At 52.7% G+C, this 23,499-nt stretch overlaps 2 protein-coding genes across 4 annotated transcripts in view; both read right to left on the bottom strand.

The window, feature by feature from the left end:
* LOC133357606 (collagen alpha-2(IV) chain-like) overlaps positions 1-10,222 on the bottom strand; it is a 50,285-nt gene extending 40,063 nt beyond the window's left edge. Inside the window, exons 1-14 of one of the 2 annotated variants that reach the window (XM_061575624.1) lie at positions 10,000-10,222; positions 9,713-9,856; positions 9,176-9,244; positions 8,705-8,740; positions 7,543-7,605; positions 6,973-7,008; positions 6,792-6,833; positions 6,351-6,431; positions 3,777-3,830; positions 3,339-3,404; positions 3,205-3,249; positions 2,935-2,988; positions 2,471-2,528; positions 1,359-1,469 (exon numbers count right to left, since the gene is read on the bottom strand). In XM_061575624.1, coding sequence (XP_061431608.1) covers positions 1,359-1,469; positions 2,471-2,528; positions 2,935-2,988; positions 3,205-3,249; positions 3,339-3,404; positions 3,777-3,830; positions 6,351-6,431; positions 6,792-6,833; positions 6,973-7,008; positions 7,543-7,605; positions 8,705-8,740; positions 9,176-9,244; positions 9,713-9,856; positions 10,000-10,023 — 883 coding nt within the window. In that variant the 5' untranslated portion in view covers positions 10,024-10,222. Of the gene's footprint in view, positions 1-1,358; positions 1,470-2,470; positions 2,529-2,934; positions 2,989-3,204; positions 3,250-3,338; positions 3,405-3,776; positions 3,831-6,350; positions 6,432-6,791; positions 6,834-6,972; positions 7,009-7,542; positions 7,606-8,704; positions 8,741-9,175; positions 9,245-9,712; positions 9,881-9,999 lie in introns of those variants that run through there. The other variant, XM_061575625.1, reaches the window with a different exon arrangement.
* Positions 10,223-10,591: 369 nt separating this feature from the next.
* Positions 10,592-22,607, bottom strand: LOC133357609 (collagen alpha-2(I) chain-like). Of its 2 annotated transcripts, none has more exons than XM_061575630.1 (7): positions 22,468-22,607; positions 20,663-20,891; positions 20,418-20,515; positions 17,772-17,811; positions 14,301-14,357; positions 12,195-12,329; positions 10,592-11,038 (listed from the first exon to the last, which is right to left on the bottom strand). In XM_061575630.1, the coding sequence occupies exons 3-7, from the start codon at positions 20,441-20,443 to the stop codon at positions 10,976-10,978; spliced, it is 321 nt and encodes a 106-aa protein (XP_061431614.1). In that variant the 5' UTR covers positions 20,444-20,515; positions 20,663-20,891; positions 22,468-22,607; the 3' UTR covers positions 10,592-10,975. The 2 variants fall into 2 exon arrangements, with proteins under 2 accessions (XP_061431614.1, XP_061431613.1); XM_061575629.1 differs by having other exon boundaries at positions 20,418-20,564.
* Positions 22,608-23,499: the final 892 nt, after the last annotated feature.

Genomic DNA, 23,499 nt, shown 5'->3' on the forward strand with positions numbered 1-23,499 from the left:
TCAAACCCAGGGACTTCTTGCTGGAAGGCACGTGTGTCACCACTGCACCACCACCACCCTGTTGTTCACACGTTGTAGTAGTTGTTGTTGTTGATGTAGTAGTAGTAGTTGTTGTTGTCGCGGTGATGGTGGTAGTTGTTGTTGTAGTAGTGGTGGTGGTAGTAGTAGTTGTTGATGTAGTAGTGGTGGTGGTGGTGGTAGTAGTGGTTGTTGTTGATGTAGTAGTAGTAGTTGTTGTTTGATGTAGTAGTGGTGGTGGTAGTAGTAGTTGTTGTTTGATGTAGTAGTGGTGGTGGTTGTAGTGGTTGTTGATGTAGTAGTAGTGGTGGTGGTAGTAGTTGTTGTTGTAGTAGTGGTGGTGGTGGTAGTAGTTATTGTTGATGTCATAGTGGTGGTGGTAGTAGTTGGTGATGTAGTGGTGGTGATGGCGGTAGTAGTTGTTGTTGATGTAGTAGTGGTGGTGGTAGTAGTTGTTGTTGATGTAGTAGTGGTGGTGGTGGTAGTAGTGGTTGTTGATCTCGTAGTGGTGGTGATAGTGGTAGTAGTTGTTGTAGTAGTGGTGGTGGTTTGTAGTAGTAGTTGTTGATGTAGTAGTAGTGGTGGTGGTGGTAGTAGTTGTTGTTGATGTAGTAGTGGTGGTAGTAGTGGTTGATGTAATAGTGGTGGTGGTAGTAGTAGTTGTTGATGTAGTAGTGGTGGTGGTGGTAGTAGTTGTTGATGTAGTAGTGGTTGTTGATGTAGTAGTGGTGGTGGTTGTAGTTGTTGTTGATGTAGTAGTGGTGGTAGTAGTAGTTGTTGATGTAGTAGTAGTGGTGGTAGTAGTAGTTGTTGATGTAGTAGTGGTGGTGGTGGTAGTAGTGATTGTTGATGTAGTGGTGGTGGTAGTAGTTGTTGTTGATGTAGTAGTGGTGGTAGTAGTAGTTGTTGATGTAGTGGTGGTGGTGGTAGTAGTGGTTGTTGATGTAGTAGTGGTGGTGGTAGCAGTAGTTGATGTCGTAGTGGTGGTGGTGGTAGTAGAGGTAGGAGTCATGCACCTAATGTGTCAGGGTGACGTGGTGGCGATATGTTCACTACCTCGCCTGATATACAGGTCGTGAGTTCGATCCTGACCCTGATGCCTGTATATTTTCGTTCTCTCCGTGGTCAAATGTATTTTTCTCCGGGTCCTCCGGATTCTCCCTTCACATGTAGAATCAACATGCATTCAGAGTATTTGGCTGCTCTAAATGTCCACACAATAAAGCAACTTGGTTGAGCTATAATTTGTGGCCAGGTCGCTTCTGACAAATTGCTGCATAGCTCAGTGGGCCTTACCTGGTCAAATAAAAAAAATATTAATCTTTATAGTTTCGTTTTACCTGGGCCACCGATGATCTGGCCGGGAGGACCGGGAGATCCTGGGGTCCCCCTATTCCCGGGGGCACCGGACGGGCCGGGGTTCCCAGGGGACCCCGTGTCTCCGGGAGGGCCTGGCAGGGTTCCAGCACACACAAAAACACACACGCGCAACAGAGATTAAGATCCCCCGTGTAGCCCACACATGCTGTTGGGGCAAGAGCTCTTCGCAAGCAGTACCTCCGAGGGGGTGGAGGGCCCAGTACCACGCCCGGCCATCTTTGTTACCCCAGTGCTGATGTTTTGCATGTCGCAACAGGTACTCATTTGAGGTTGAGTCGACTTTTTTTATTTTACCAGGTGAGGCCCACTGAGCTATGCAGCTCTTTTTCAGAAGCGACCTGGCCACAAATTATAGCTCAACCAAGTGACTAATCACGTGGAAATGTATAGCAGCCAAATACTCTAAATGCATGTTTCTAAATACAGAGAGAAAAACCAGAGAACCTGGAGAAAAATCCCCACAACCATGGAGAGAGAGACATGCAAACTCTAAATATACAACAGGTGTCAGGGTCGAGATCGAACCTGTGACCACCTGCATACCAGGTGAGGTAGTTAACATCTCCTCGCCACAGGGGAGGGAGTTCACACCTCGTGGTAGAGGTTCGCTCGCTACGTGGGCGACGCTGGCAGCTCAGTGGGCGGGGCTAGTGGCTCAGTGGGCGGGGCTAGCAGCTCAGTGGGCGGGGCTAGTGGCTCAGTGGGCGGGGCTAGCAGCTCAGTGGGCGGGGCTAGCAGCTCAGTGGGCGGGGCTAGCAGCTCAGTGGGCGGGGCTAGTGGCTCAGTGGGCGAAGCTAGCAGCTCAGTGGGCGGGGCTAGCGGCTCAGTGGGCGGGGCTAGTGGCTCAGTGGGTGGGGCTGAGTGCAGGAGGGGAGGAGCCACCCAGTGGCCTCACGTCCCTGTTCAGCCTCGCTGACACTGTGGCTTCCGCGCTGCATTCACGCAGACGCGGCTGCCGCCCCAACTCCACGGGTGAGATCAGCCCAAACCACAAATAAACACTTGCAGACATGGGGGTGGAGGGGGTGTGTTGGGGAGCGATGTGTCATCCGGAACGGAGAGGGGATCGAACCTTCCTGCCCCACACTGAACGGTTCAGGACCTGGAAGACCCCGATCTCCCTGTTCACCCTGCGCACACACGGCAGTGACAAAGACAAAGATCCCCCGTCTAGTTTTAACAGACTGTTCGGACAAGTGCTGTTAGCGAGTAGCTCCTACGAAGGTGGGCACACGAGGGGTTGGTGGCCAACACCACACTCAGCAGCTTTGTCTCCCTTGTGGTAATGTCTACACACCGCACAAGATACTCATTTGAGGCTGAGTTGACCTCAGGTGGCCAAGGACCAGTTAAAATAATCGTCACTGTTGGCCACGAGCGGGATTCGAACTCGGATCACCAGGTTCGTAGCGCAACGTGCTAACTGCTCCACGACCACTCCCAACACTTCCATGACACACATAATGACACACACACACGCGCGCGCGTCACCACATGTTGGCTCAGTGGTGCTGCCGCTGGGATTCATTCTCTGACCTTTAACCCCGAAAATCCTGGGTTTCCTGGTGACCCCGGGAATCCTGGCTGACCCTGCAGACATGTGGACACACAGATAGAGACACCGAGACACATGGCAAACACAGAGACAGAGACAAGCACAGTAAACATAAACCGTAAATCGTATTTACTTTAAATATAATATCACCTCCACTCAAGGGGGGGGGGGGATGGGTAATTGCATAGACACAAAGACACAGAGACACATGGCAAATATAGACACAGAGATACACGGGACCCTCTCCTCACCTTCCTCCCAGGGTACCCCTCTGGGCCGGTGGCCCCCGGTGCGCCCTGCACACACACAGCACAGGAACGAGTGAGCAGTGCACCACCTTGAGCGGCGTGTTAGCGTAGGGTGGGGGGAGGGTGGGGCGTCTCACCGTAGCGAACCCCGGCCGCCCCGGAAATCCCGGATCCCCTGGCTCACCAGAGAAGCCCGACTGCCCCTGCAGCACACGGCACAGACACGGCAGCCATGCCCAGGCGGGAGGTGAACCTCGCCTCCGGGAGTCGGGGTGAGGGAGGAGGACGGCGGAGAGGAGGGGTGCCTCTGTGTGATTGTTTCAGGTGAGGTGGTATGTGCTGCGAGTGTGTCTTGTGTGTGCGTGTATAGTGTTAGGGCTTGTATCGGCTGTGTGCCAGCTGTGTGTGCAAGGTGTGCGTGCCAGGTACGTGCCAAGGGTGTGCCAGGTCTGTGCCAGGTGCGTGCCAGGGGCGTGCCAAGGGTGTGCCAGGGGCGTGCCAGGTGTGCATGGCAGGTGTGTGCGAGGTGCCGGAGTCGGTGGTGTCGCTGCGTGGAGAGGGGAGGGGTCACTCACTCTGGGCCCTGGTGGACCCTGTTCCCCGCCACGCGCCGGGTCCCCGGGGTCACCCTGGAACAAACAGAGTGATGTGTCAGGGTAAGGGTTAGACTCAGGGTTAGGGTCAGGGTTAGAGTCAGAATTATGGTCAGAATTAGGGTTAGGATGAGGGTTACGAGTCAGGGCTAGGTTCAGGGCCAGGTTTAGAGTCAGCATCAGGATGAGGCTCTCTGCTGAGCACACAAAAAAGATACAACGGCAAGGATCCCCTGTAGAGCCTCCAGAGACTTGTGGGGTAACGCAGACACAAGCATATGCGTGCGCACACACACACACACACAAAGATCCCCCATATAGTTGAAGGTACCCAATGGGTTCTCCCTTATCTCCAGTTGTAGCCAATGTTTTCATAGAAAATTTTGAGACAGATACCATCCAGGCATCCACTCTACGTCCGTCCTTGTGGAAGAGATACATAGATGACACGTTCGTCATCTGGCCACATGGCCGACCAGCTCTGAACCAATTCCTCAACCACATCAATTGCATACACCCAGCCATGAAATTCACCACGGAGGTGGAAAAGGATGTCAAGTTACCATTCTTGGATATTTTAATCGAAAAGAGACCAGATGGCTCAATGGGACACTGTCTACAAGAACGTCACCCATACGGATGCCTATCTAAAACCAGACTCCCACCACCATCCATCCCAGAAGAATTCTGTCATCAAAACTCTACACCATAGAGCTCGATGTTTTTCCGACCGTCATCACCTAGCCAGTGAACTGGAACACGTACACCAGGCTCTCAAGATGTATGGATATTCGGACTACACGATCCGTAAAGCTATCACCCCAAACGTTGGGAAAGAACCATCTGAGGACCCAATCAAAACCATCACCTTGCCAAAGATTTCCAAAATCATGAGCAAACACAAGATCCAGGTTCGATTTAACACAGTACATAAAATTCATGATCTGATCCCATCTGTGAAGAATGTGATCCCTGATATGCAATACCCCGGCGTCTACAAACTAAGCTGTGCCTTCTTCTTGGTTCTTTCGGTAAAGTCACGTAGAAGGGAAGTAATAAAATAATAAGAATAAAACATAATAAAATAATTCTCACGACGTTTCGGCTACAACGCAAGCAGCCGTCTTCAGGTGAAGAATGAGACACTTAACAAAAGAATGTGCATATCAAGAGGAATTTAGCATATTCCTCTTGATATGCACATTCTTTTGTTAAGGCGCTCTTCTTCCACCTCCAACCCAGCTTATATATAAGCTCCAAGCTTGGCAGTGTCTCATTCTTCACCTGAAGACGGCTGCTTGCGTTGTAGCCGAAACGTCGTGAGAATTATTTTATTATGTTTTATTTTTATTATTTTATTACTTCCCTTCTACGTGACTTTACCAAAAGAACCAAGAAGATGAATCCCTGCAGTCACGAAAGCTTTAAATCGAAATTTAAGCTGTGCCTGCGGCAGTAGTTACATTGGGGAAACTTAAGCGACATGTCTCGGACTGCGTTCGTGAACATACGGCAGATCTGAAACTCAGTAGGACCAATAACTTGGCCGTGGCTGATAATTGTTTTAATGCGGTGGGCTCACATGAAATTGATTTCTCTAAGACGAAGGTACTTTGCAAGCCCACTGGCTATCAACAAAGATTCATTCATGAAGCTATCCATATATATAGACACAATTTCAACCGAGAAGATGGGTACAAACTGAGCAATCATTGGAAGGACGTTATCAACCAGTTTAAGTCATAATTGACTATGATGTCCCCATTCTACCACTTTCCGATGTTAGTTGTGCTTTACACCCATTTCAAACTTGCGCTTTCACAGGGTTCACACCAACACAGTCTCTTCGCGCGCCGACCCCTTGGTTGCAGCTCTGCGATACTCCCATTAACATGCTAATCTCTCATTAACATGCTAATCTCCCATTAACACGCTAATCTCACATTAACATGCTAATCTCTCATTAACATGCTAATTTTCACCTGGCAGCCCTTTGATTGGTGGAAAACCAACCACCGTCGGATTGGCTGTCCCCCACTTACATTATCATTGGCTGCTGACATTTGGGCTACGTCCATTTCAAATCTATATAAACAGTTTGCCTTGGAAGCTAACCCCCTTTTCCTGAAGACGACCGCTCGTTTCGCGATCGAAACGTCGAAGTTTTTTGTTTTTTTTTGTTATTTTCTTTCAACCTACCTACGTGACTTTACCGAAAGACCCAAGAATATCCCCCGTGTAGCCTGAACAGACGGTTGGGGCAAGTGCTGTTAGCGAGCACCTTTGAAGGCCCGCACAGCACACAAGGGGGTGGGTGGCTAACACCACGCCCGGCCGCCTTTGTTCCCCGGGTGGCGATGTTACACATCCCACCAGGTACTCATTTGAGGCTGAGTCGACCTAGGGGAGGCCAGGACTGGTTCAGGTATTCGTCACTAGTGTTGGCCGTAAGCAGGAATCGACTCGGGTCACTGAGTTCGTAGCGCAGCGCGTTAACTGCTACACTACCCACTACACACGCATGCACACACACACGTGTGTGTGTGTGTGCGTTACCTTCTCTCCCTTGGTGAGTGGCTGTGGTGGAGGCTGCACCAGCCGAGAGAAGCCTTTGGGTCCCGGAAACCCAACGTCTCCCTGAGGGCACCGTCATCAACAAGACCGACGTCGTCATCATCAATATCATCATCAGTAGCAACGTCATCACTATCAGCAGCAGCGAGATGAGCTGCTGCTGATGTAATCCTCACAGCGGCTTTTGGAAAGCCAAAGAATGGTCGCCGCATCGCGTGCTTTTGGATGCGCTTCTGCGCCCTTCCGGAATGCTCTTCTTTCCGATATTAGGAAGCCACTGGAGCTGTTGACTTTGAAATCTAGATTAAACACGAATTTGTTAGTTTGTTGTCCTTTCCCCGCAACTCCAATTAGCAGTTGGCTACGTACAGTGCGAAAGAAGTTCAACATACATACGAGGCGGTGTCTGTGCGTGTGCCGTACCGCATCTCCACGCTCCCCTCTCAGCCCGGGGACGTCGTCTCCCTGCACAACCACGGACACGGCCAACATCAACTATCACCATCATCCCACAGCGACCCCCACACACACACAGCAACGCTAACCCAACCTCCACTGCCCACACCCACCACCTAACCCCACCGGGGTGTCTGACCCAACTCACCGGGTCTCCTGGGGCACCGGGGCGTCCTGCAGAGCCCTGGGGGCAGACACACATACACTTGTAAACACACGTGTACAGACATCTATGTAGCCGATACTGCCTTCAAGGGCCAGCGTTGAAGACCGGCACACTACACAGTGCCACTACCCCTCCGGCGACAGCTCCTCTACACACCGTCACTACCCCCTGGGGGCTACAGCTCCCCCACACATTGCCACTACCCCCTGGGGGCTACAGCTCCCCCACACATTGCCACTACCCCCTGGGGGCTACAGCTCCCCACCCCCTGGGGGCTACAGCTCCCCCACACATTGCCACTACCCCCTGGGGGCTACAGCTCCCCCACACATTGCCACTACCCCCTGGGGGCTACAGCTCCCCCACACATTGCCACTACCCCTTTGGGGGCTACAGCTCCCCCACACAGAATGCGTTGTAATATTTTCCCCGCTTTATCATCTGCGGCGCCACCACCTCCACTCCTCTGTCGCCCCTGCCCCCCTCGATTAGGTTAGCCCCCAAAGCTTGTGCAATATCGGTTCACAGGGGTTTGTTGTGGAGCGCCCTCACCGGGGGCCCGTCGCGTCCCGGCGTCCCGGGCGGGCCCTGGCGGCCGGAGTTCCCGGCCGGGCCCTGCATCGAGGTTGAGAAGGGTGGGGGGGGGGGGGAGTAGTGGGGGGGGGTAGTGGGGGGGGTAGTGGGGGGGTAGTGGGGGGTAGTGGGGGGGTAGTGGGGGGTAGTGGGGGGGTAGTGGAGAGTGGGTGAGGCGGCTCCAAGTCTGTCCAGCGTGCTCCGAAAAGTCCGAAAATTGCGCCCACGATGTGAATTAATTCTTCCAAGATCCCAAACAGCACCCCTGCCCCACACACTATGTAAACAAGCTATGCACATCCGATTAGCACGGTTGGCTATCTACGGTACAAAAGTAAAAATTGCATGTGTACATACTGTAACGTCATGTCGATACACATTCACACCCATGGGCCACACAGGCTGTGGGGGCAGGTGCTGTCAGTAGCAAGTAGCAACTATTCTAGCCGGCACGGCACACGAGGGGTTGGTGTGGCTGTCTGTGTCACCCTCGTGCTCCATGTACAGTCTGTTCTATAATGCGTGTTTTCATAACGCGAATTGGATATAACGCGATGAATGTATAAGGGAAAACATTTTTTATAACATGGATGCGAATTGGATGTAACGCGATCGAGTGAACACAACTACAGGAACAGGCGGCTTTACGGCTGCCTCGGCTTCGCATCGCACGAGGCGTTCGGATGCTGCTGGATGACTCTCGATGCCACCCACGCACCTCGGTCTTTGTTCAGCCTGCGCACGTGTGTTGTCGCAGACTGTGCTTTACCCTATACCATTTATTATAACGCGACTTTTCAACTACCACGTTTATAGGAGAAGACACTCTACGTACGTTGAACTTCTTTCGCGCCGTACGTAGCCCACCGTGCTAGGCACCACTCACTCACTCACTCGCCGCTGATCTCGGCCGTGGCCGGAAATCGACCCTGGGACGTCAGGTATATTAGCGCAGTGCGCTAACCACTGTGCCACGTGGGTCGCACACACATCGTTGACGATGGTATCAAAACAGTTTCTCTGACGAGAGAGTGAGGCGATGAGAGTGAATATTGTCGGTCATGCTGTTGCTGAGATGCGATAACGTGGGATGGTCTGTGGGGGGCTCCAGGTAGGTGGGGGGCTCCCTGTCCTGCATTACCTGCTCGCCATCGCGCCCAGGAAATCCAGAATCACCCTGCGGGATCCAATAACACGCACACACACACACAGGTGACAAACACACAGAGGTGATACACACACAGGTGACAAACACACAGAGGTGATACACACACAGGTGACACACACACAGAGGTGATACACACACACACAGGTGACACACACAGAGGCGATACACACATAGGTGACACACACACAGAGGTGATACACACACATTGCACACACAGGTGACAAACACACAAAGGTGATGCACACCGGTGACACACACACAGAGGTGACACACACACAGGCGACACGCACACACACAGGCGACACACACACGTCACACACACAGGCGACACACACACACGTCACACACACAGGCGACACACACACGTCACACACACAGGTGACACACACATATACACACAGGTGACATTCAAGGACTCGGGATGGTAGGTTTGGGGTCCATTACCGGGGGTCCGATCAGACCCGGCGGGATTGAAGCTGTGTCCCCTTTGATCCCTTTTGCTCCGGGGAACCCCTGCGGATGGGAGAGACAGCGACCCCCAATGAGGAATATCTGATTGATAGGTGAACCTATAAAAATATGTTTGGTTATACCAGGTATGGCCCACTGGGCTTTCTAGTTATTTTTCATAAGTGACCGGTCTACAAATGATAGCTCAACGAAGTGTCTCATCGCGTAGACATCTATACCAGCCAAATAGTCTTCTCGTGTAGACATTTACACCAGCCAAATAATCTAAATGCACATTAATTTTAAAAGTTGAGGGAAAAACCAGAGGACCCAGAGTAAAATCCACACGACCGCGAGGAGAGACACGCAAACTTCAAATATTCCGCAGGCGTCAGGGTCGGGATTGAATCCACGACCTCCTGTATACCGGGCGAGATGGTTAACATCTCGCCACCGTGATGAAAGCGGGGGGCAGGTATCATATGATGGACAGGCTGGGGGGGGGGGGCGGAGTGGCGTGGGAGGACTCACCGGGAACCCCGGCTGCCCCGGTTGCCCAGGCCCCCCGCCCAGGCCGGGTTCGCCCCGCGGCCCCCGGGGGCCCCCAGACCCTGGGGGGCCCCGCTTCCCCAGCTCCCCTGGCAAACCCTGCGCAGCCAGAGAGCACATCGCCACCTCCTCTATCACCACCTCCTTCATGATCCATTACGTTCCCCATCACCACCTCCTCCATCACCACCTCCTCCATCACCACCTCCTCCATCACCACCTCCTCCATCACCACCTCCTTCATGATCCATTACCTTCCCCATCACCACCTCCTCCATCACCACCTCCTTCATGATCCATTACCTTCCCCATCACCACCTCCTCCACCACCTCCGTCCTTGTGATGTCAAATTAGAATGCGACGCCGCACTGTGCCGGCTCGCTCTTGAAGAGAGGCGACGAGTCAGAGGCGCCAGGAGGAGCCACAGATGAGTGGGAATGCAGCAGTAGCAGCCACGTGGTGAGCAGACGGCACTGCCAGCAATTCCCCAACCTCTGTCGTCCTCTCTCTGTGTCAAGGTGACTGTTACACTTACTATAACATTTTATCTACATAATTACACCTTTCCATACTTACAACGTGTAATCTTATTTGTATTTTTGTATTTTAAGATTGTTTAATACGGCTAATTAACATTTTACACTTCGCATTTTATAAGGTCTACTTATTCATAATTGTATAGATTTTAGCCCTTTAGTATTACTTAAACTTTGTGACGTTAGTATAGTTAGTGTATACCTTTTATATAAGTTTTTAAGATTCCTAATTGTTAAATGTATGCACCGTCCAGCCATAGTGAATTCCTTGTCTGTGCGAACTTACATGGCGATTAAACCCGTTTCTGATTCTGATTCTGTTTGTGGCTGATTGATGAGTGGTAGGAAAGCGGAGCACCCGGTGAAAACCGCACATGCAAGGGGGGAAACGCTCTATCCCGGAAAGACGGGACAGGGGGAGTCCACATATTTGCTGTACCGCCTTCTCCTGGCGAGCCAGGGTACGGCTCCTCCTCGATGCCCATGGGAAGGGAGTTTCATACCATCTGTGCGTGATCCACAAACCCTCGCTGCTGCCTCCACAGTGCTGGATCACATGCGTGGTGATCGTAATGATGATACAGATGAGGTTGGTGAAGTGGCGATGACAGCACTGGTGAAGGTGATGAATGATGGTGGTAATGTTGGTATTGATGGCAATGTGGATGTAAATTGATGATGCTGACGATGATGAGACAGCGATGAAGTTTACGTGGACCTCCTCACCGGGGTTCCATCTCCTCCCATGAACCCGGGAACTCCCGGGAACCCCTGCGCACAGGGGAGCAAGAGATGCGGCACTCAGCAAGTGAGTTCAGACAGCCCCCGGCCTCACTGTTAACATCTCACCTTCCCTACTCAGAGGCCGCGTCCCAAACGAGCTCAGCTTTGCAGGGAGGTCAACAGCAGTCGCCGTACGTCCTGGTCATAGGAACGTGGAGTTTCCACCATTGGCCGTGCGGGGATGTGAACATGAGATGGAGTGCCGATGCCTCTCAATGTGGCGGCTCCGCAGAGCAGCCGAATTAACCCAGGAAGAGCATCACGGGCCGTGCGGAGTAACCGGGGGCAAAGTTGGCTCCGATCGTTGCAACTGTTCAGCCAGCAGAGCCTCATCGAATCTCAAGACTCCTATTCAGGAGGGTCCTGCCAAATGCGTTGCTAGCAGCAGGAAGCGATGTTTGCTGCTGTTGCTGCTGTGTGATTCCAAATGAGTCACTTGCAAGGGCTTGCTCAACATTGGGATGCTGTTTTGGCCAACACCAGTTCCACTGTGTGTGTGGATTTAGCTATGGAAGGAGGAAACCCACGCAGAACAGGGGGAGAGAGAACTACAAACTCGACCACAGAGAGGCACCCGAGTCGGGAATTGAACACCGGTGCTTCTCGCTGCGAGGCGCGAGTGTCACCACTGCACCCCAGTGGCGTGGTAACGACATTGTCAGCTCGGGAGGTGCAGCAATCGGTCAGGTGGGGTTTTAAAATTGGATTTGTCTCGCATGGTCGCACTCCCTATTCGCCCCAACCCGGAAGGAAAGGTTCTGCTTACCTAGCTGGTTTCAGTGTGATTACAACGTAGAAACAAAGATGTGAAGCCAAACGTTACGTGGAACGTAAATGAAAGCATTTTCATAAAAACAAAAACTGCGTTTTAAATACGTTGTTCTTTTACAATGTTGTTGAAAACAAATCTCATAGTGCTTGTCAAGGGGGCCTTCCCAACTCGTAGCTTTGACCACCAGGGGGGGGGGCAAGGCCCCCCCCTGCCCCCCTGCTGGCTTATGCTCCTGCTGCACCCCCCCTAGCCTGAGTCTTCCTCTCCACCTCCCCCTGAGGGTTTGCCTGACCACCCGCCCCCCCTTTAAACAAGGCCAAGCTACAGGATTAGATGTGGGGACACGGAGCCATGAGGCCCCTCGCAACAAACCTGGTCCCCCTTGGGTCCCATTGGACCTTGGCGGCCTGGGTCGCCCCTCTCTCCAGGAAACCCGCTGGACCCCGCGGGTCCCATTAGGCCGGTGGGGCCTGGGGGGCCCGAGGATCCCGGGAACCCCCGCTCCCCCTGGGGAAGGAGGTACAGGACACAGGCTCAGCCGCGTGTGTGCACGTGTGTGTGTGTGTATGCACGTGTATGGGCAGTAGTGTAGCGGTTTGCATGTTGTGCTACGAACCTGGCGACCAGAGTTCGATTCCCCCAACATCAGTGACGATTGTCTAAACTGGTCCTGGGCCTCTTCAGTCTCAAATGAGTAACTGGTGCGCCACTAGGGAGACAAAGGCGACTGGGCGTGGTGCTGGCCACCCACCCCCTCGTGTGCCGTGCCAGTCTTCATCGGTGCTCGCTAACAGCATTTGCCCCAACAGTCTGTTAAGGCTATAAGGGAGATATTTATATTTGTATGTGGGGCAAAGTTGGTGCATCTGCCAGTCATCTCAGTCAACCCATGGCACATGGGTCTGTCTCGTGGCCTCCTCCTCCTGCACCTAGCCTGGCACAGCAGCCAACCCATGGCACCTGGCTCTATCCAGCGAGCCTTCGACCCTTCTTCACCTCGCCTCAAAGTGATGACGTCCGCGCCACCTAGTGGACAATGAAGATTGTTGTTCCATGATGTAAGCTGTGGGTGTGTGTCAGTGTGTGTGCGAGACGTGGACCCCCCTGGTGGAGCATCTTCGCCGGTTGGAAACATTTAGGCTGGCCTGCCTACGATCCATCCTGGGTTTAACCAGGCTGGATTGTGTGAGGAGCTCACAAATCCTTGAAAGATCTGGGCAAAGTCCCATCAGTGAGCTCCTCCGGCAGGCAAGGCTGCGTTGGCTGGGTCATGTAGCCCGCATGCCCAGCCACCGCATGCCTAAACAGCTTTTGTTCGGCCGGATCGAGGGGGCTAGACGGGCGCGGCACGGGCTGGAGAAGAGATGGAGTGATGTGGTACAGGAGGACGTGGAGCTGAGTGGACTTGCCGATGACTGGTACCAGCGGTGTCAAGATCGGCCTCAGTGGAGGAGGCTCGTGAAGGACGCTACTGGGCAGTTGGAGGCAGTCGCCCTCCAACAACAACGGAGGGCGGAGGAGCGACGCTCACAACAACGAGCGGAGCGCCGGGTGGCTAAAGCACAGCAAGTTGGCACAGTAGGGGGCACAGGTGGTGCATCAGCCAGTCATCTCGGTCATCTCGGTCAGTCGACCCGTGGCACCTGGGTCTGCCCCGTGACCTCCTGCCAGCGGGCTTTCGACACTTCACGTGGCCTCAAGGTGCACTTGGCCTGGCACAAGCATCGTGGTGACGTCACCGCCACTTAGTGGCGAATGGCGGTTGTTGTTGTTGTGTGCCTGTTGTCTAAACTTAATTTGGAGCTTTCGTCACTGCAGGAATAACTCTTTGGTTCTTTCGGTAAAGTCACGAAACGTCGTATGCTAGTATTTAATTCATTATTTTATCTTTATACGTGCCTATTGTCTGTTTAGCTGCCCTCTGCAAGAGGCGAGTGTGTATTCTGTGTTGTGTATTACAGAGTTGGGTTATACTCGAGGGAGACTCCGCCTTAAGCGAGTGGCTGCTGCTGCGGCGTGTAAACATCAGCACTGCGAGAGAGACAAATGCGACCGGGGCGTGAAGCTGTTCCAACACCGCCTCATGTCGGTGCCGTCCCGGCCTTCATCGCCGCTGGCAGCACTTGCTTCAGCAGCAGCCTGTGTGCGAACTACACGGGGAGACCTTTTCTTGACTCTCTCTACAGCTCGAAGCAACTTCCGTCCCATCTCAAGCCGAGGGGGGCTACCCCCAACCCCCGGTGGCGGATCTCCCTGGTGTGGCACGCGGTGTGGACAGCAGTGGCAGTCGCAAGTGGCGTCTTTGGGGGTGGGCGCGTGGTGGCTGCATCAGTGTCTAGAATCTCGAATGCATCAGCGTCGTCGTGAGAGTGATGTGGCGAGCCTGTCCCGTGGACTGGATCGAGATCTGTGTGGGGCTGGGTCCCTGGGTGGGTCCCTGGGTGGGAGCGGCTCCCTCCTCCTCCTCCCCCTCCTCACCCGGGTGCCTTCCTCTCGAGGGCACGGGCAGCGATCATCAGGTGGCTGCTGCTGCTGCTAAACACACACAAAGACAAAGATCCCCCGTACAGCCTTCAACAGTCTTTTGGGGCAAGTGCTGTTACCGAGTAGCACCTATGGAGGCCGAAACGGCGCACGAAGGGGTGGGGGTGGCCAGCACCACACACCACTCAGCCCCCCACAGAGTCACAGACACACAAGACGTTGTACAGACCACTCAGCCCCCCACAGAGTCACAGACACACAAGACGTTGTACACACCACTCAGCCCCCCACAGTCACAGACACACAAGACGTTGTACACACCACTCAGCCCCCCACAGAGTCACAGACACACAAGACGTTGTACACACCACTCAGCCCCCCACACAGAGTCACAGACACACAAGACACACACACACCACTCAGCCCCCCACAGAGTCACAGACACACAAGACGTTGTACACACCACTCAGCCCCCCACAGAGTCACAGACACACAAGACGTTGTACACACCACTCAGCACCCCACAGAGTCACAGACACACAAGACGTTGTACACACCACTCAGCCCCCCACACAGAGTCACAGACACACAAGACACACACACACCACTCAGCCCCCCACAGAGTCACAGACACACAAGACGTTGTACACACCACTCAGCCCCCCACAGAGTCACAGACACACAAGACGTTGTACACACCACTCAGCCCCCCACAGTCACAGACACACAAGCCGTTGTGCACACCACTCAGCCCCTCACAGAGTCACAGACACACAAGACGCACACAAACCACTCAGCCCCCCACAGAGTCACAGACACACAAGACACACACACACCACTCAGCCCCCCACAGAGTCACAGACACACAAGACGCACACACACCACTCAGCCCCCCACAGAGTCACAGACACACAAGACACACACACACCACTCAGCCCCCCCACAGTCACAGACACACAAGACGTTGTACACATCACTCAGCCCCCCACAGTCACAGACACACAAGACGTTGTACACACCACTCAGCCCCCCACAGAGTCACAGACACACAAGACGTTGTACACACTACTCAGCCCCCCACAGTCACAGACACACAAGACGTTGTACACACCACTCAGTCCCCCACAGAGTCAGACACACAAGACGCACACACACCACTCAGCCCCCCACAGAGTCACAGACACACAAGACGCACACACACCACTCAGCCCCCCACAGAGTCACAGACACACAAGACACACACACACCACTCAGCCCCCCACAGAGCCACATACACACAAGACGTTGTACACACCACTCAGCCTCCACAGAGTCATAGACACACAAGACGTTGTACACACCACTCAGCCCCCCACACAGAGTCACAGACACACAAGACGTTGTACACACCACTCAGCCCCCCACAGAGTCACAGACACACAAGACGTTGTACACAACACTCAGCCCCCCACAGAGTCACAGACACACAAGACGTTGTACGCACCACTCAGCCCCCCACAGTCACAGACACACAAGACGTTGTACACACCACTCAGCCCCCCACAGAGTCACAGACACACAAGACGCACACACACCACTCAGCCCCCCACAGAGTCACAGACACACAAGACGTTGTACACACCACTCAGCCCCCACAGAGTCACAGACACACAAGACGCACACACACCACTCAGCCCCCCACACAGTCACAGACACACAAGACGTTGTACACACCACTCAGCCCCCCACAGTCACAGACACACAAGACACACACACACCACTCAGCCCCCCACAGAGTCACAGACACACAAGACGCACACACACCACTCAGCCCCCCACAGAGTCACAGACACACAAGACGTTGTACACCCCACTCAGCCCCCCACAGTCACAGACACACAAGACGTTGTACACAACACTCAGCCCCCCACAGAGTCACAGACACACAAGACGTTGTACACAACACTCAGCCCCCCACAGAGTCACAGACACACAAGACGTTGTACACACCACTCAGCCCCTACAGAGTCACAGACACACAAGACGTTGTACACACCACTCAGCCCCCCACAGTCACAGACACACAAGACGTTGTACACAGCACTCAGCCCCCCACAGTCACAGACACACAAGACGTTGTACACAACACTCAGCCCCCCACAGTCACAGACACACAAGACGCACACAGAGATGAGAACAGCCGCAACCACAGCGATTACACGGGGGTCTCGCAGATTCAGAGACCCACAGACTCAGAGTAGCCCATATACTCACAGTGCAGTGTGCACATGCGTGGTGGTCATAAACTCACGGTCTCCCCAATAAAACACACCGTGTGTGGGAGGGTTGTTGACCATACTTCACCACGCTGGTCAGTCTGGTTTGAATGTAGTGCGGGGCTCAAATCATCACAGTGGTGTAAAATTCCTCGTTCAGAGCGGGAAATGCTATCATGGAAAGTGTCGCGTTAAGCAAAAAACGCCTGAAGCGAAAACAATTCCCCCTGTAAGTAAAGTGACGATACAGCAGCCAGGGGTGGTTTCTTCATTAGGGCGATTGGGCGACGCACCACCAAAGTGTGAAAGGGACTTTTTCAATCACATTCACAATTTCATTGAACCACAGAGTTACGCTCGCCGTTACTGTGCCTCTGGATATAGTCCAATCAGCGTCATGTCACGTTCTGTGGAGTACCGCCTCTTTTTGGGCGATTTCACTCCGGCTGAGAATCGCCCAGATTGTTCCCATAGACTTACATTCAAATATGTTTTTTTTCGAACGGCGGGCGCTGCAATGCATTCTCTATGGGTTCCGGGAGGGCTCGCACTAACGTGCTTACGTCATCATACGTAAGCACGTTTCAGTCAACAATATTATTTGTCGCCACCTAGTGGAATCTTTAATAAAAGAAACTGAGTGGATTGTAATAATAGTGAGTATAGAAACAAGCAAGATGTATTGTAAGAGTCACTTTATTTTTCATTAATATTAAAGAAGTGAAGTTGCCTTTACATGCTTAAGCTGTTAATTTATCCATTGCATGGGTGGACCTTATCCTTATCAATCATCCAGACATTTGCCCCCCCTGAGAGATTTTGCAGGAGCCGCCACTGACAGCAGCTTGGCGTGACCCTGGGGACTACACACACCGCGCAGTGAGACGGCGCGTTACTGTATCATTCCGCTACTCGATCACACCGCTCGGCTGCGCAGCTGAAGAAAGTAGTGCGTCTAAACCGCGTTATAGCGGTGCGCGTTCCGAATTAAAGAGCCGCGTTATAACCAAAATGTGTTATAGTGTGAACACCACAACCACCACAAGCATGTCTCGCACTGACCAGCGCAGGTGAAGTTTATTGTAATAAGACAAGCAATCCATGCCCGATGACTGAGCGGGAAGGCGTTGTCTGGCCATGTGGTGGTGGGCAAGGGGTATGTAGTGGTGGGCAAGGGGCTGGGGTTGGGGGTTTGTTTCTCCGGACTCACGGCTCCAGCAGTGATGGCGAGGAGCAGAGCGATCGGCAAACTGGATGGGGAAACACAAGACAAAGATTTCCCGTATAGCCTCAACAGACTGGGGCAAGTGCTGTTAGCGAGCACTGATGAAGGCTGGCAGGGGACACGAACGGGGGGCGTGGCTGCAACCATGCCCTGCCGCTTTTGCCTCCCAGTGCTCGATGTTTGTATCATGCCAGCTACTCATTTCTGGCTGAGTCGACCTAGGGGAGGCTCATTACCAGGTTCATATATTCATGGATGTTGGCCGTGAGAGAGAAAATCAAACTGGGACATGAGGTCATGAAAGGCATCTGACTCATCAGCCTTGCCTGCATCCCTCTACTGATGTTCATCTTCTGTGGGTGCGTAAGCCACCACCACCATTCCTCGCCTCCTGCTAATAGGGAGACAAACCCACAGTAGCCTGGGACTCACAACTTTCTAAAACTCACTGCCTATAGGCTCCCACGTCTCCTCTAGTTACTCAGAAGAAGAGCCACTTCCCGGTGTTTGGCAGTTTCCTGCCTCGAGTGGAGGACTCTCCACCCTCATAGTGACTGGAGCCAGAACCGGCCACCGGACCTCCCTGTATTCCACAGAGGCCCCGGTGGTACCAGGCCAGCTCCCGACAGAGGAATTGCAACCTCTCCTCGCAGCAAGCATTCAAACATTCCACGTGGCCAGCTGTCGTGGTTTCGTTGTTTCTGGAGGAACCTCGAGGGTTGGGGGCGGGGCTACAGTCCCTGTTTTGCCAAATGGCATTTGGCCAGAAGATACAAACTATTTTGCCGACAGGGCCTCCATCACAAGCTTCATTTCGTGTTTCCACCGTGGAATTTGATATAAATGGTGCAAATATCTTCCGTATAGCCTTAACAGACTGTTGGGGCAATTGCTGTTAGCGAGCACCTATTAAGTCCGGAACGGTGCACGAGGGGGTAGGTGGCCTGCACCGCGCCCGACCGCCAGACATACACACCCAGTTTAACACGTAGGCTTTCGCGACTAATGTTATTCATAATAATGTTTTTTGGGTTAGATCGCCTCGAATCGCTGCACCAGAATGAATTGAATGATACCGTCACCCTTCTGCTTGCTGCTCTATTTAAGACCGGGAGCAAGAGAAGAGCTTCACCGTTCTGGCCCGATGAAGCTGGATGTAATTACCAGCGAAACGTCGTACTCAAAATTTAAATGATGTTGATTCACTCTTCAACACACCGGTGGGCTAAAGAAGTGAATTATTTTGTCCTTTGTAAACGTGACACATTTTTTACCGTTTGGCCGTGTCGGATGGTGGAGGGTTACGACATATAAATAACGCGATCTAACCCAAAAAGCATTATTATGAAGACATACACAACCCTGACTCACACTCATTTAAGCCTCAACCTTACCACACTCTAAACTGCAACTTGACTTTTTATAATTTACCAGGTAAGGCCCACAGTGCTATACATCTCTTTTTCAGAAGCGACTTGGCCACAAATGATAGTCCAAATGAAGCGGCTTATCACGTGGAAATGTATGAGCCAAATGCTCGAAACGCATGTTGATTCTATATGTGGAGGGAATTACTGGAGGACCCGGGGAAAAATCTACGCGATCACGGGGAGAACATACACCCTCCAAATATACAGACGTCAGGCTCAGGATCGAACCCACGACCTCCTGCATCCCAGGCGAGGTAGTTGACATCTGGCCACCGCGGCGTGCCCCATCTCGCCACTCACCCCCCACAACAACATCAAAGGCCCCATGTATCTTTTTAAGAGGCTGTTGGGGCAAATGCTGTTAGCGAACACATATAAAGGCCGAAACAGCGCACTAGGGGGTGGGTAATCAACACCATGCCTGGCCACCTTTGTCTCCCCAGTGCTGATGTTTACACACCACACCAGCTACTCAGTTAAGGCTGAATCTACATGGGGGGTGCTCACGATCTATAGGTATCTATGTGAGTAGCGCAGTGCGCTAACCACTGCACCACCGCTCCGTCCATCAGTATGTAACAAAGGCATCGATAACACGGGACAAGAGAAGCAGCATGAATTGCATTTGCTTCGGAAATGGTAGGCTGGTATCTCTGCCTCCTGCCATAGGACTATGTCATTTCCACAAATGGCTGTCGACGGAGCTAACCGTGTAAAAAAGGTTCGCTGAATCTCAAGACGATCTTTCAGGAGGGTCCTGCACAGCAGAGACGTTTGGCTCTCTTGGTTTTAAACTGGAGACAACCCACCATCCATCCGCAGAGGCAGGTTCACCAACCCAACTTCTGTACACCTACATCACACACAATGTCTGTCTCTCACCTCTCTTGCATCGCCATCTCCCTACCCATCTAACCACCTGTCTCCCTCCCACCTACCCCCCCCATCTACACGATCACTCGTCTCCCTATCTTCTCTCTCATCTCCTTTTATCCAAGACTGCCACCTCCCTCCCATTTTCCATCTACCTATCTCTTTCCCTATTATCTCCCTCCTTCACACCTCTCCTACGGCCTCCAATCTCCCTCATTCCCTCTCATCTCTCCCCTCTAATCTCCCTGTCTCCCTCGTCATCTGCCAGCTTTCCATCTTTCTCATACCTCCCACTTTCTCATCTTCCATCTCCCCACCGCTCACTCACCAGGTGACCAGTCTCAGGTTCCGCATCCTCGGGTGCTTCGGGTGGAGTGTCGGGCTGCCCGGGGAAGGTCTCTTAAACGTACCGGCCGGTCTGTCCTGCTGCCAACCAGCCACACCACACGAAGTTTCAGTCGCGCCACACGAAGTCCTAGGCACACCACACGAATAACAGCCACATCATAAAAAGTGCCAGGCGCTCGACACGAATGCTCAGCCACACCACACGTGTGCACTCTGCGCTCTTACTTCCACCGACGCGGCCGCTGCAGTCGCTGTAACCGACAGCCTCGGAACGCGAGACAAATGAAATAATGATAATGCCCATCATCATCATCCTCCTCCTCCTGTGATCGCTCATGGTTTTTGGCTCGCATACAAGAGCGGAGAGTCCACGCGTGCCCGTACGCGTCCCAGGCGCGCGTGCGGGCGGACGGGAGGGAGGAGGCAGAGCGGGGGGGGGATCAAAGTGGAACTCCTGCACTCACGCCAGAAACGGGGAAGGGGGGGAATAAAGTGAAAGCCATGAGGATAATTAATCGACTAATCGTCCGAGCTCGAGGTCAAACGTCACGTGCCACTGTTGGGAATGTGCGTAGCGCATTGTGCTCAGCGGTGCTCCACCACTCTGTAAGAACGGTGTTTCCGTCATAACAGCAAAATAACTTCACTTACGGTTCGCGTCCCTCCCATAGCGGTCCCTCCACTGAGACAATGCAAGTGATTTTACACAACCCGTTAGCCACACGAGCCTGCCTTCTGGGAGTGCACAATTTAAGCAGTCGAGTGAGTCCTTGCCTATGAACATCGGGCAGGTCAACGGTACGATATTGGTTTAAGCAAGTCTGAGTGTTGACGATACACTGAATGTCGACACCGGTTCAGGATTTGTGTGCATGTCCAGTCCGTTCTGCTATAACGCGTGTTTTCATAACACGAATTTGGATATAATGCCGTGAATGTATTCGGGAACACATTTGTACAACATGGATGAGAATTGGATATATGCGATTGAGTGAATAGAACGACATTGCACTCTTCACTTCACACCGTTAATCGTTTTCTCTCTTCACCCTCCTCCACGGCTATGTTTTCTATCGCTTAGCGACTAACACTGTAACATGCACTTTTCAGGCATTTTCACGTATTCATAAATTATATTATCAAACTAAAACACAATGATTATTAAAGAACACGTAAAAATCAACAATAATATAACAACTTATCATGAAAAATGTCAGTCATGTTGGTGCTTTCTAAATTTACTACCCCTAACCCCTTAATTCCCATTGAATCAATGCTCTTTGGTTCTTTCGGCAAAGTCACGTAGGTATAAAAATAAAATACAAATAATAAATCACGACGTTTCGATCGCAACACAAGCGGTCGTCCTCAGGCGGAAAAAATAATCATCCAGCAGTGGAACTGCTGAACCAGCGAGAGAGCTGTTACAACAAGAGGTTATATATGTGGCGAAGGGCAAGCAAGCGGGGTCTGAGCTGGAAAGGAATTCCATCCCCGGACGCACGCACCTCAGTTGTGTTAATGGGGGAGATTAGGGAGAGAGATTAGGCAGAGAGATTAGCATGAATGAGCTTCTGTCGCCGCATAAGAGTATCGTCCCCGCATATGCGCACAACAGCAGTGTTAATGGGAGATTAGCACTGTGTTGGTGGGAGAGATTAGGCAGGGAGATTAGGGGGATTAGCAAGTTAATGTCACATCTGTCTGTACCACAAGCTTCTGGTTCAGCAGTTCCACTGCTGGATTATTTTTCCGCCTGAGGACGACCGCTTGTGTTGCGATCGAAACGTCGCGATTTATTTTATTTTCTACCTACGTGACTTTACCGAAAGAACCAACGAGTATGGATTGCTGCAGTCAAGAACGCTTCAAATCAAGATGAATCAATTGTTATTATAACGCGATGTTTACACAACGTGGTGTTCTTCAGGAAGGCAACTACCACATTATAGGAGAACAGACTGTGCATTCCACGCGCCATCCATCGTCTCGTCCAGCCGTGACGCGTCCTGCCCCAGACCACTACTCACTTCCCTCAACAGGCACCAGGATGCTGTTGTCGCCTCTGACGCGCGGGTATCTCCCACTCCTCGTGCTCCTCTCTCTGTCGCAGTGCAAAATCCCAAACCAGCACCTCCCGACCCTCTCTGCGCAGTGTTCAGGTCACGTTCCATATACTACATCGTCATTTCACCACACATCACCACCCACCATGTATCACATATCACCACCCACCACACATCACCATCCACCATGCATCACATATCACCATCCACTCTCCATCACCACCCACCACACATCACCACCCACCATGCATCAACATCCACTCTACATCATCAGTTCTGTTCTCGCGTCAACGCAATATGCAAAATGTTCAGCCAGGGTCGTCCCTAGGGGGCGGGGTGCGGGGCCGGGAGCAAACCCCACCGCGTGGGCCTCCCGCCGCCGTCAAACGAAACCCGAAGTATGACATCTGACAGCGTGGCATGGAAGCGCGGGGCTTCGATGGTCGCCCTGATGCACCGTACCCCAGGGACGGCGGCTCTGTGTTCACGAGCTGCACACAAATGTCAATGTCAACGTGTTTCAGCACCACCCCTCGCAGCGGCAGTGAGCAGTGGGAGCCTGCCACGTGGGTAGCCGCGTGCCTCGCGTCGCGCCGCGGTTTGTTCGCCACGATATCCGACGTTTCGCTACACGTGCCGGAAGCGTCTCGGGGAGCCGCGCAGAACATCGGCACTTTACCCTCTCATTGTCGCGGTCCTGGAAAATAACATGAGACCGTAGAGACGATTTGGCGTGAACGGTTGCGCTGGGCTTGCCGCGTGTGCTCGGAATGATGGAGTTGGGCCCATTGCCGAGACAAGCGTCGCAGCGGTCTCCAGAAGACCTAAGGCCAGGTGGTGGGAGACTCAAGGCAGATCCACTGTTCTCCGTGTCAGGGTCTCCATGCGAGTCTCTGGGCGAAGTGATGGCACTCGCGCCTCACAGCAAGATATCCCTGGGTTCGATTCCTGACTCGGGTCAGTCGGGTGCCTTTCTCTTTGGAGTCTGTATGTTGT

Source organism: Lethenteron reissneri, chromosome 58, assembly GCF_015708825.2.
Source record: "Lethenteron reissneri isolate LAM-NWPU_2019-01 chromosome 58, ASM1570882v1, whole genome shotgun sequence".
Taxonomy (NCBI): Eukaryota; Metazoa; Chordata; class Hyperoartia; order Petromyzontiformes; family Petromyzontidae; genus Lethenteron; species Lethenteron reissneri.

What these genes read in the sequence shown, in the direction of transcription:
- LOC133357609 (XM_061575629.1), bottom strand. Translation starts at nt 20,790, where the DNA reads ATGCGAGCCAAAAACCATGAGCGATCACAGGAGGAGGAGGATGATGAT. An exon ending in CAGCGGCCGCGTCGGTGGAA is followed by an intron (nt 20,565 to 20,662) that starts GTAAGAGCGCAG and finishes TGGTGTGCCTAG; the next exon opens with GACTTCGTGTGGCGCGACTG. An exon ending in TCGCCATCACTGCTGGAGCC is followed by an intron (nt 14,358 to 17,771) that starts GTGAGTCCGGAG and finishes GTGTGTGTTTAG; the next exon opens with CAGCAGCAGCAGCCACCTGA.